At 40.0% G+C, this 10,499-nt stretch overlaps 1 protein-coding gene and 1 long non-coding RNA gene across 4 annotated transcripts in view; both read right to left on the bottom strand.

Moving 5' to 3' along the window:
- Positions 1 to 1,146: 1,146 nt before the first annotated feature.
- csnk1a1 (casein kinase 1, alpha 1) overlaps positions 1,147 to 10,499 on the bottom strand; it is a 40,853-nt gene continuing 31,500 nt past the window's right edge. For 2 of the 3 annotated variants that reach the window (XM_086023956.1, XM_086023958.1), the window contains 6 exons: positions 8,873 to 9,012; positions 7,315 to 7,393; positions 6,320 to 6,394; positions 6,129 to 6,235; positions 5,734 to 5,882; positions 1,147 to 1,871 (listed from right to left, as the gene is read on the bottom strand). In XM_086023956.1, coding sequence (XP_085880082.1) covers positions 1,864 to 1,871; positions 5,734 to 5,882; positions 6,129 to 6,235; positions 6,320 to 6,394; positions 7,315 to 7,393; positions 8,873 to 9,012 — 558 coding nt within the window. In that variant the 3' untranslated portion in view covers positions 1,147 to 1,863. The remainder of the gene's footprint in view (positions 1,872 to 5,733; positions 5,883 to 6,128; positions 6,236 to 6,319; positions 6,395 to 7,314; positions 7,394 to 8,872; positions 9,013 to 10,499) is intronic. The other variant, XM_086023957.1, reaches the window with a different exon arrangement.
- Positions 3,026 to 5,727, bottom strand: LOC147152350 (uncharacterized). Its single transcript, XR_015085744.1, has 2 exons — positions 4,358 to 5,727; positions 3,026 to 3,422 (listed from the first exon to the last, which is right to left on the bottom strand). It is a non-coding gene; the product is annotated as an uncharacterized LOC147152350 (long non-coding RNA).

Here is a 10,499-nt window from a genome sequence, read left to right as displayed (position 1 = left end):
AAATCATCTGGATCAGAAAGGTGTTTGTTTACAATATTTTTGCCATTGTGTTCAATGAAATTTTTACATTATCAGAAGTACTAGAGGTACCTTACTTAGGTACTTAGTATTAGTGAGGACTCACAAGTCTCATTACTTGTACTGGTAATTGTCTAGGGAAAAAAATGGCTTGGTAACAAGAAGACTATCAGTTTGGCCTGCATGATTGGCATTCTTAAATGTTTAGATATGTTTTTGTATCAGTTTCCTGATTTATGAAATTCAACTCTTTACACACAGGTACTTTGACAGCCGTTTTTTTCTTCCCCCACGGCTCAGTACTCTAGTCAGGGCAGTCCCGGTTGAAATGTGCAGGGGAAGCTTTGAAACACACTGACTAGTTACACTAATTTCAACCACACGGGGCCAAAGAGGTGATTTCAGGTCCCATTATGATTTAAAACTGCCACACAACTATGTGATCATGAATGGGTTCACAGTACTGCATTCCCTAAATAAGAGTTTTCAGCATGATAAGGCATACTTATAAGCACACCTGGAAAAGTGTGGTCGTCATGTTGCTAAAACAGCAAAACCGATGGTTTTTTTTCACAGTATTGTTTCGAGACATTGACAGCCTAATGCGTGTTCAACAATGCAGAATGTTTAGTCATGAAAGAACATGCCAGGGAAAGCTAAATGACTGCCACACCCTCGCCTACGAACGCAACGAGCCCAACTATGGCTTTGATAATCTTCCCTGCCTTGGTCGACAAACTGATATTTGTATAATTTCAAATCAGGAAGAAATCGAGCTGCCGCCACAGTGTTTAGTGCTACCTTTGAAGATCGCAGTGGGTGCATTTACCTAAAGTCCCTATCCCACTGAGGGGTGAACATTTCCCAACTGTTGGCGAAGGTAAAAAAATAAAAAACAAAAAAGTGCATTCATGTTGGGCTTTGTTCAATGTCGCAAATGTTCGCCAACTGTACTTTTCTTGTAGCAAGGGAATTTCGAACATGTTCAAAATGCAACAAGAAAAAACTGTAAATCTGTTGGCGAACATTTGCGACATTGAACAAACTGACAAACTCTGAACTGAACGCAACATTTGCTGCCTTCAAAAAACACATCCAAATGCAACAATAGAAAATTTTCAAGAAAAGTGAGTCGTGTAACGTTTTTATTGGTAGTTCTGGAGAAGAGCATGGGTTTTACAACAGATTTAATAAGTCTTCGCTCTAAAGAGAGGGAGCGAGCCAGAGAATCAATCTACAACAGACTGTTGCCATCAGCTGCTTATAACGTCAACAGGCAATCTCCTAACCACCGTAGGAAAAAACAAAACAAAAATTCCAACAGTTCACCTTTCCGTAAATAAGGGTCCAAGGGTTCTCTCATTCAGCTCTTCAGAAACAAAAAGGAGAAGAGTTCTCGGGTTTACATGTTTAATTAGGTAGTGGAGGGAAAGATGCTTTTTTTAAATGTTCCCACAGTGAGGAAGAAAAAAAAAAAAAAAAAGAGCTGACTAATGTTTTAAATTGTTTCAAAGCGAAACCTTACAAAAAGTCAACAGTGAAAAGGAAGACGGACAGGGCTAGATGAGAAGGTATGTCGGGTCAAAGTTAGGGCAAGGAACTACAGCCTCCACATCCAAAGCACCTTCGATTCCATCGTTTCTTTTCGTTCAGAGTGGAGAGTTTCATTATATACACATACAAATATATCGATAACACAGCAGACACCTGTGTAAATCTATATATTTCCATTACATAGACAGATGGAAGGGGGACACAGACTTTCTTTGTCGCTTGTCCGGGAAAGCGAGCCTCGTTTGTCCTGCTCGCCAGCGCTTCTGCAGCTCGTCTTTGGGAAGAGACTACTCAGAAACCTGTGGACACACACAAACACGTGCCGCCATTAACACAACGCTGACAAGGCCAAGACTCGAGCTGCTGCACGCTCCTTTTGTAGAGCTCATCGGCAAAGTTACCAAGACGAGCACAAGTGAATGAGTTAGGGTTGAAAGGGACAGGCAAGGCAGCTTTTGGCATCTCACTGCCGGCAATACGTTCAAAAAGATAAAAGCACTTCAGTCACGTCTATAAATAATTGGACACTGACACTCAGCTTTTGGGAAAGATTGAATTGCAATTTTGCTGACAAACTTTTTCCCCTCTCTATAAGTCATTTTCAGACGACTGAAGTGACAAAATGGCCGCCCCGAGCTAGCTAAAAACGGGTGGATTTCTCGTATTCCACAAACGCAATATTAATCAGAATGCTGTGTTTGGACTGCTGTGCAGCTCATTCAGAACACTACAGCTCGGTTTCTTACCAGAACAAAAAGATCGGAACATATTACTCCAGTCCTAAAGACTTTACACTGGCTCCCAATTGACTGTAGAATAGATTTTAAAATGTTGCTACTGGTCTATAAATCACTGAATGGTTTGGGTCCTGAATACCTGAATGAAATGCTGATTGAATATAAACCCCGAAGGGCTCTGAGATCTGCAGACTTGGGTCAATTCGCAGAGCTCAGAGTTCAAGGTAAACATTGCGAAGCTGCATTTAGCTGTTATGCTGCACACAAATGGAATAAGCTGCCAACAGAAGTGAAGTCAGCCTGGAGTCTAAATGCTTTGAAATCCAGGTTGAAAACTTGCTTTGCTTTTTCTCATACCTTTGATCAAGGTCCTCTAAACAATTTTAAATCATGTTTTTCTTGTATGCATTTTAAAAACCCACTTTTATTTCATTACTTTAAAATGCTTTTAAAGTTTTCTGTTAATGTGTTTTAATGTCAATGTACATTTTAGTAATTTTTGTAAGCTACTTTTGATTTCTCTGCTTTGCTTTTGAATGTTATCTGTTGTATTTGTAAATACTTGTAGGCGTTGTCTTTGCTTGAGTGAAGCACATCGAGTTGAGAAGAAAATGGTACGATAGAAATCATATGCACTCAGTAAAGCTCAATTGATGCTTAGCAATATCTAGGTGTTGCTGGAAGCACTTGGGACAAAAAGAAAACCACATGAAACATTATTGTACAAAGCGTATGTTTTATTTTCCAGATTTAGTATTTTCCCACCACAAGCAGTTTTCTTGCATAAAAACACTCTGGGTTCCATCTCAATTAGCAGTTTTTCTTAAAATAAATAAACATATCTGCCCTCCCAGGACACAGAACAGCCAGCTTGTGGCTGTTGGTGTGCCTTGTTGTAGAAAATGTTTGGGTACAGGATACCGGATTGACAAGTTTGATAGCATTGGCAGAGTCGCATTGCGAGTAGCAAGTCACTGGATTCGCAGAGGTACGAGGAGTTTGCAGACCTCTCCGCCGCTCTAGCTCATGACAAACCTGCTCTTTTATACTGGGAGTGTTCTTTTGTCTCATTTCAATAGCCATGTCCTATCAGCAAGTGGAGAGCTTAGGCTTCTACAGGAAAAAAGGGAAAAAAAGACAAGGTAGATGATATTCTGATATATAGTACAGTTTTTGAGTATAAGCAAATCAAACAAAATCATCTTTTTTGTACTGCTCTATCCACATTAGCTACATTGCCAACGATTGCTGCACTTTCCCCCTTGATAATCAATTAATCAACAAAATATCCCCGCTCCTCGGCTTTTACATGCATTGTGTTTGTTGGCTGTACCCCTTGCAAAGAGAACTGCAACTCTCAAGTAGTGTTCCTGTGCCACAGTGGCCCACTGATGTATGGTCACAGCCACATCTTTGACGTCTTGCAAGTTTCTCTCGACATTTTCCTTCTCGACTGCATACGATGGAGGACTAAGTAGCTCTGACAACGTAGCGTGCCTCTGCTGGAGGACTGATGTCGGGGGTTTAGGGCTCCTCTCTCCCAGATTGATATTACAACACAAAACCTCAACAATAACATGGTTGTGTTCTAATTGCTAAAAACATTATCTAACATCCATAATATTCTTTACAGTTTATTTTTACCTCCACCATGGAGACTACACAGTAGAAAAGGGCAGCAACAATTTTTGTGACTGGCCAATGGCACTCATTTTCTGTTCCTGCCAGTTTGAACAGATTTACAAATACTGGCCTTGTCCTCCTCACAAAAGGGTCAGAGGCAACTGAGAGAAAATAAACAACAGTAAAGTAGGTGACCTGTTCTACCAGCAGACCTAATGGTTGAGCACATTTTGACAAGCCAAGTTTTATCTGTTACTGTCAATCTTTCATGAGCTTTTCTTTTCGCTAGCTACATGGCCATCAAAAATAAAGCTACACACATATCTTAAGTAAGCATCACACAAATCACAGTTTAACTTACTGCACTTAAGTTGGAGTAATGTTACTTTAAATAAGTTTGAAGATTTCACTGAATGTCAACATACCTGCTGAAAACCCAGACAAGGTGCCATCCTGATGGTGGAGATTTTGAATCGGCCGCTGTGGCTCTGTAACGCGCGCAGGTGGTGGCGGCTGGCCGCGCTCCGCTCCTCTTGCAGTCAAACGTGGAGCAACTTTCCACTCTTAAATTGTTTCTGTTCGGATGCTGCATTAAAGTAGTGTTGACGGCCATAGCAACAAAGGTTTTATTTGTATTTATTTTTATGCATATCGCATATGTATTACATTGCAACCTATAAGCATCAATTTTGCACAAGTGGAACAACGATAAACTAAAACTAGATTTTTTTCCCCCTTTTTTACAGGTTAGACAAACTTCAATTACAGCTGTTAGACAAACTTCAATTACAGCTAAGATCAAGTTCACGAAATGTCAACCCGGTCTGGGTGCGTAGCCAGTATCTAGTTTACCTGCATGCTGCAACCATGTGTAACATTACAGCCATTCATTGGCAGAATGATCAGATCTTGATTATGTGATTAACCTCAGATTATTGAAACTTGGCACTGAAAGACAAAGCATACTTGACACTTTGTACTACCGGAGCGTTTCGGGTTGGTGCCATCAAATAACTAAAATGCGCCAGCCCTGTAACAGGTAAAGCATTATTCATGTTAAGGGTTTCAAAGAAAGTACATGGAGACTAACTGTGCTGAATCCAGCGCTTCATTCAAACGCTACCATTAAAAGGTTTAGGCCACTACTTTTAGAAAAAAGCTACACAAGATTGAGGCCTGCCTTTGGAGTGCGTGGAACTACATTTGTGACCCAAATTCACACACGGCGCCTGTATTTCACTAGCTAATGAGACACCTGTCCACATTTTTTTTCAGGCCTTGATATGACTAATAGGAAAACAAATGTTGAAAGGGAATGTAGATAACTAGACAAATTGAATAGTCAAGAGTAAAGTCATCAGAATGAGTTAGTCAACAGTAACAGAGGGAGAGAGAGCGAGTCCATTGTCCAGCGCCAACAAAAGAACATATCAGTGTGACATAGTTAGTAGTCAAATTCCCCAAGGACGTCTTTGCTATGGCAAGACAGACCAATTGTATCACTCTCTCATTCCTTTGACTTTTGGCTCTTCTAAATTAAAACAAAATAAAAAAAATAAAATAAAAATAAAAGAAGATAGAAAAAAAAAAAGGTGCCACCGCTAGGTTGTCTAAGGCATTATTACTCCAAAAGAAATAATACTTTAGCTTTGCCGTTATTCCAATTTGTTTATTTTGGAGATTTAAGGGGCACTGGGGTGCAGGTTTAAAACTACCAATATGTAAGGCCTACTAGGTACAATACTGAGACAAGGAGCAATTGGTGTCTATAAAAAACGTCGCTTGGCTGTTTGCTACTAACCTTTCATGTTAGGCTTGGGTTTGTCAGTTTGCTTGCCTGTGGGGGTTTGCGCCTGCTGGCCTTGGCCCCCGGAGGAGGCCCCTTGCTGCGCTGCTTTCTGTTTCAGCATGGTCCAGTCGAATGTGTAGTCATACTGGTGGTTCAATGTCCTAAAACATACAGCAAAGGATGCTCTGCAATGTTCCACAAAGTTTACATTTTCAACTACTTAGTAGCAAGCTCAGTCAGTCAGTCAAAGGACAAAATGTAGCAATATGGTTGCTAATTATAAAGTACGAAGCATACCACAAAAACGATTTCGGATTTACAATCACACATTCAGTTTTGTAGTTGTACTGGAAACGTTTGCATTTTCACATTCAGATGACTTTTTCCTTCCACTATGATGCATATACCTGAAGAGGATGCGGAAGAGTTGGCGCAGATACATGTAGTCTGGAGCCTCCTCAAAGCGTAGGCCACGGCAATAGTTCAGATACATGGAAAATTCTGCCGGGAAACCCTGGAAGCAAGTATCAATACAGCAAGTTATCCTGATGCAAATACAGTTCAGATAATGTTCAGCAGTTCCGACTGATGCTCTTACCTTACAGAGGATCTCCACTGGGGTAGACATTTTCTTCTCCGATATTTTCTCATACTTCTGCTTCTTTGTGGCAGCCTGACAAACACAATGTTGAGTGAGGTTAAAAGCAGATCATTCACACTGTAAAAGAACTATCGATTCCGAATAACGATTACCTTGGATTTATTCATACGTCATAATTGTCACATTCCATCTCAAATCATATCTTGGTGCCATTATCATGAAGCAACCAACACCACAAGAATATAAACTAGTCATAAAAAATTAGGGTTGTTCGGCTTGCAGTTGGAATTTCAAGATGAACTGAAAATATATTATAAGCTTTACAAGGTGAAATCAATTTTTCCTTCTCTAAACTTTGGCATGCACACATCCAACATCTGCGTACTCTTTGCACAACTTGCTGGTTTTTTTCTTCTTCTCCTAAATCAGGGAGCTAAACGACAATTTACAACAGCTGAGTCACATATTAACCAATATATTTCCTGGTTCCTTTAGAATTGCCATTTAAACAGTCTCTTCATCATCCTGTTCTCATTTTCACCTCATTAGACCAATATTGCTCAACAGTACCTCACCATTGCGTGGCTTCAAACAGGACATTCTCAGAGGAAATGGCCACTGAGCTTAGAGTGTATTTATATTTCGATCTACCGCCTGAGATGAGCCATCTCATTTTAGAGGGGGTCCAAATGTGTCATCACCAGGTTGCAAACGAGATACAAAGACCGGGACAGTGACAGAAAGAAAGAAGTGGACGTCTTTGAAAATGTATTGATCAAGTTATGGGTCAAGAACGTTGTGAATTTCACCATACAGCTCCTTGTTTGTGAACAGCAAGTTGTGCCAAAACAGTTGGAAGTCAAAAGTTTAAGAAGACCAATTCAAGATCACCTGTAAACGTGATATGTTCTAGGTTAAAACCATTGAAAGCCGAATATTGCTGCTTTTATTGAGCGCTGTATGTCGAGGACGTAGCAGCTATGTGTCCATACCTTCAGTCCTTGCCATGGTAGACTGGTTCTGTTGAAGTACATCAGCACATAGCCTAGTGACTCCATGTCATCACGGCGACTGTAAACAACAATTTTGCTTTAGCATAACAATAAGCATTATTTACCTACATTTTAAAAGAAGCATAACGCATAGTGTTGCTTTCGTTAGGACGAAATACCTTCGTCAATGAGCCTTTATCACGTGAGGGTGACGAGATGCGATAGCGAAAATGCTGGTCACGTGACGATGACAATTACATATGGAATGCCATTATTGTTGACGAATAAAAACGAGACAAAAATAAACCTATGCTAAAATTCTCATTTTTGTTGATCAAAACGAGGCATGGTGAAATATGTTAATTAATCTGTTTCCTGGGTCCTGGCGTCTTTTCCTCAATCCCGACTAGTGGTAGTATTTGGATCAAAAGAAGAATGTGCTGGCATACAACTTGGTTAGCACACGTTAACATAGAGAAAGGGATTGTTGGCCGGTCAGTCGGAATTGTTTTGGAGAGAAAACGACATTTGGACATAGAGGGAATGTGTTGTGGAAAAACTGATGGGGAGAAATGTGGCCATAAAAATCACAGGGGACAAAAAAAAACAAAAAACAAACAACAACAAAAAAAAAATCTGACGAGACACCTCAAAGCTATTCCATAATTAAAGTGAAGTAAGTCAACGTTACTTAATATTTCAGAAAGCCAATGCCAACGAATGAGGTTGTGGTTAATGTTTTACATTTTAACGCTAGCTAGAGACATTGGCTGGAAATGACTGAAGGGACAAAAGCGGACAAACGTATTTGTTGTGAGAGAGTGAAACGTGGGTTAACGTGAACAGTATTGATTTTGTTGTTTGTGATGCTATTTTATTTCAATGGATGCGTGTGAACTAACTACCTTGGTTGGTAAAATAAATGTTGTAGAGCACAATTCAAATCAGTGTCTAGAACAGATGTATTCTTCAGTCCTTGAGGGAATAATTAGGTTTGGCTAAAAGAAAATGTTGCTTTTATATTGACAAGGTTAAATAGAATTGCATTTCTGAAAAGAGACTAAAATACAACGTTTTGACTAAAACATTACGTTTTCATCGACTAGAGGTGTCCAATCAAGTTCGAGAAAGTAAAAACGCTGCCACAGTTTGGCTTTAGCCACAGGTGCTTCTACTCAACCAGCAGGTAAAGAAGTTCACTCACCTCCTGTGGCATTTTTACTTTCTGGACTTTGATTTGAGAGCTCTTGCCAAAATGTCTTCAGTTATCGTTGACTAAAACTACGTGAAAATGTTATCAGCTGAGACTACACTAAATTAGTCATGGACAATTCAGAATAAAATAAGATTAAAATGCTCAGACCTTTAGTCGAGTTAAACCTAAGAAGAGTACGATCATGACTAAAACTAATAAATCATGAAATGACAGCTTGACACAAAGACTACTACTACTACTACAGGTATCCCTTCCATGGAGAATGACATGCTCTGCAAAAAGCTGGTCTTGCAAAATGTTCCTTATCCAAAGGAATCTCACTGAGCTTGTGTGTGAACACACCTTTGTTCAATGCCCAAGTGTGCATTGATGGAGGCATAACGTGCGGTGCCGGTCAGGTTCTTGTCTTCTCTGTAGGGGATGTGCTGTCGTGTTCGGTTGTCTCTGTACTTCTTCGCCAATCCAAAGTCAATAAGGAACAACTGCAGAGGGAGAGCAACGTAGTAGTTGTTATTTATACTGAAACCTGAGGAATCATCAGGAATTTACATGCACAGCATCAAGTTCACACACATTTTTCAACATAGAAGTACATTTCTCTCTGTTGATGTACTGAATTCCCTCGAAAACTTGACTTGTCCATTCAAGTATACAGTTGGGTTAACCATGAACCAGTCTCATGCCATGAGCACACTAACTGCAAGATGTGATGCATGTTGGAGGATGTTAAGTGCTTGTTTTAATGGCACATCATCAGTACATACTTAGCACTGACAATATTACTACTAAGCAGTACAGTTTCTAGAATATATAGATACATAATGGCTGATCACCAAAGGAGTCTACTCTCCACTGCAGATAATATTGCATCTGAGCGGTTTTAATACCTTGACCACATGGGCACATGCCAATGCCACCCTGGGTCATGCAAAGCTTACCACTGCTTCAGTATCTCACCTCGGGCAAGTGCTGGCTGTGTTCAATGTATGGGTTCTTTCCATGAAAAATACATCAAATCTTAACCATAGCCATATTGCGTAAATGAGAGGTTATGGGTAGAGGTTTTAGCACATGATTTTACCAAAATATATAATGCTTTAGACGGTCAGGTGGAGTGCATATTAGAAGGTGTTTGGAAGTCGTGCATAAATAAGCAAGCCAACAAGTATACAAAGTCTTCAAAGCACCAAATTAATAAGTCTTAGAATCAGCTGCAACCTGCACCAATAAATACACGTTGAGCAATGTTTGCCCAACAACATCAGCAAAGCAATAGTTTACTGAGGTAAAATGACAGCACTGGACCACGCCTTCACAATGGGAGCCCCAAAATTTTGGAAGGTTGAAACAGTGGAAGTTGCTGTCAAGAAAGAAACGGTGTGGTCCAAGATGTTCGACCCATCTCAACCTGTCATAATGTCTGTTTTCCAAATAGATGATAGAATGTCACATTGCATGAAATTAACTAATTACTATGATTGTCCCCATCACATTTTTTGCACCTAAGTTCAAGTCACTTGCTTTTGAGGCTCTGCCGATACAAAGCCCTGATCCGATACCACAGCAATGTATCAAATGGGAACTCAAGTCAAAACCTGGCTTTACAATAATGTATGTTCTATGCGACACCACCGGTCTAAACTAGGCATTCCGATTAATATAGCATTTTTGGAATATGTGTTAGGCAGCAAAACCCACCCGTTTTTATCCACTTAAGGGGCGGCCATTTCGCCACTTGCTGTTGACTAAAATTGACTTTGCAGCTTCAAAGGACTCAGGTAACGACCAATCACAGCTCACCTGTTTGCTGAATTTGATCATGTGACATTCACAAACTGACATCCACTATTGCACTGTCTCCGCTTTCCAAATCAAAATATTCACATACTGCAGACGTTAGCTTTCCGTGACAACTGCCAGAACATTCTCCCACTAGTTTAAGTGTATAGGTTTTTTTATTTTGGCTATA

The sequence above is a fragment of the Filicampus tigris genome, chromosome 2 (assembly GCF_054856515.1).
Source record: "Filicampus tigris isolate MCC_2025a chromosome 2, RoL_Ftig_1.0, whole genome shotgun sequence".
Lineage (NCBI taxonomy): Eukaryota > Metazoa > Chordata > Actinopteri > Syngnathiformes > Syngnathidae > Filicampus > Filicampus tigris.
The sequence above is the reverse complement of the archived record's forward strand: the minus strand, read 5'-3'. Positions and strand labels throughout refer to the sequence as shown.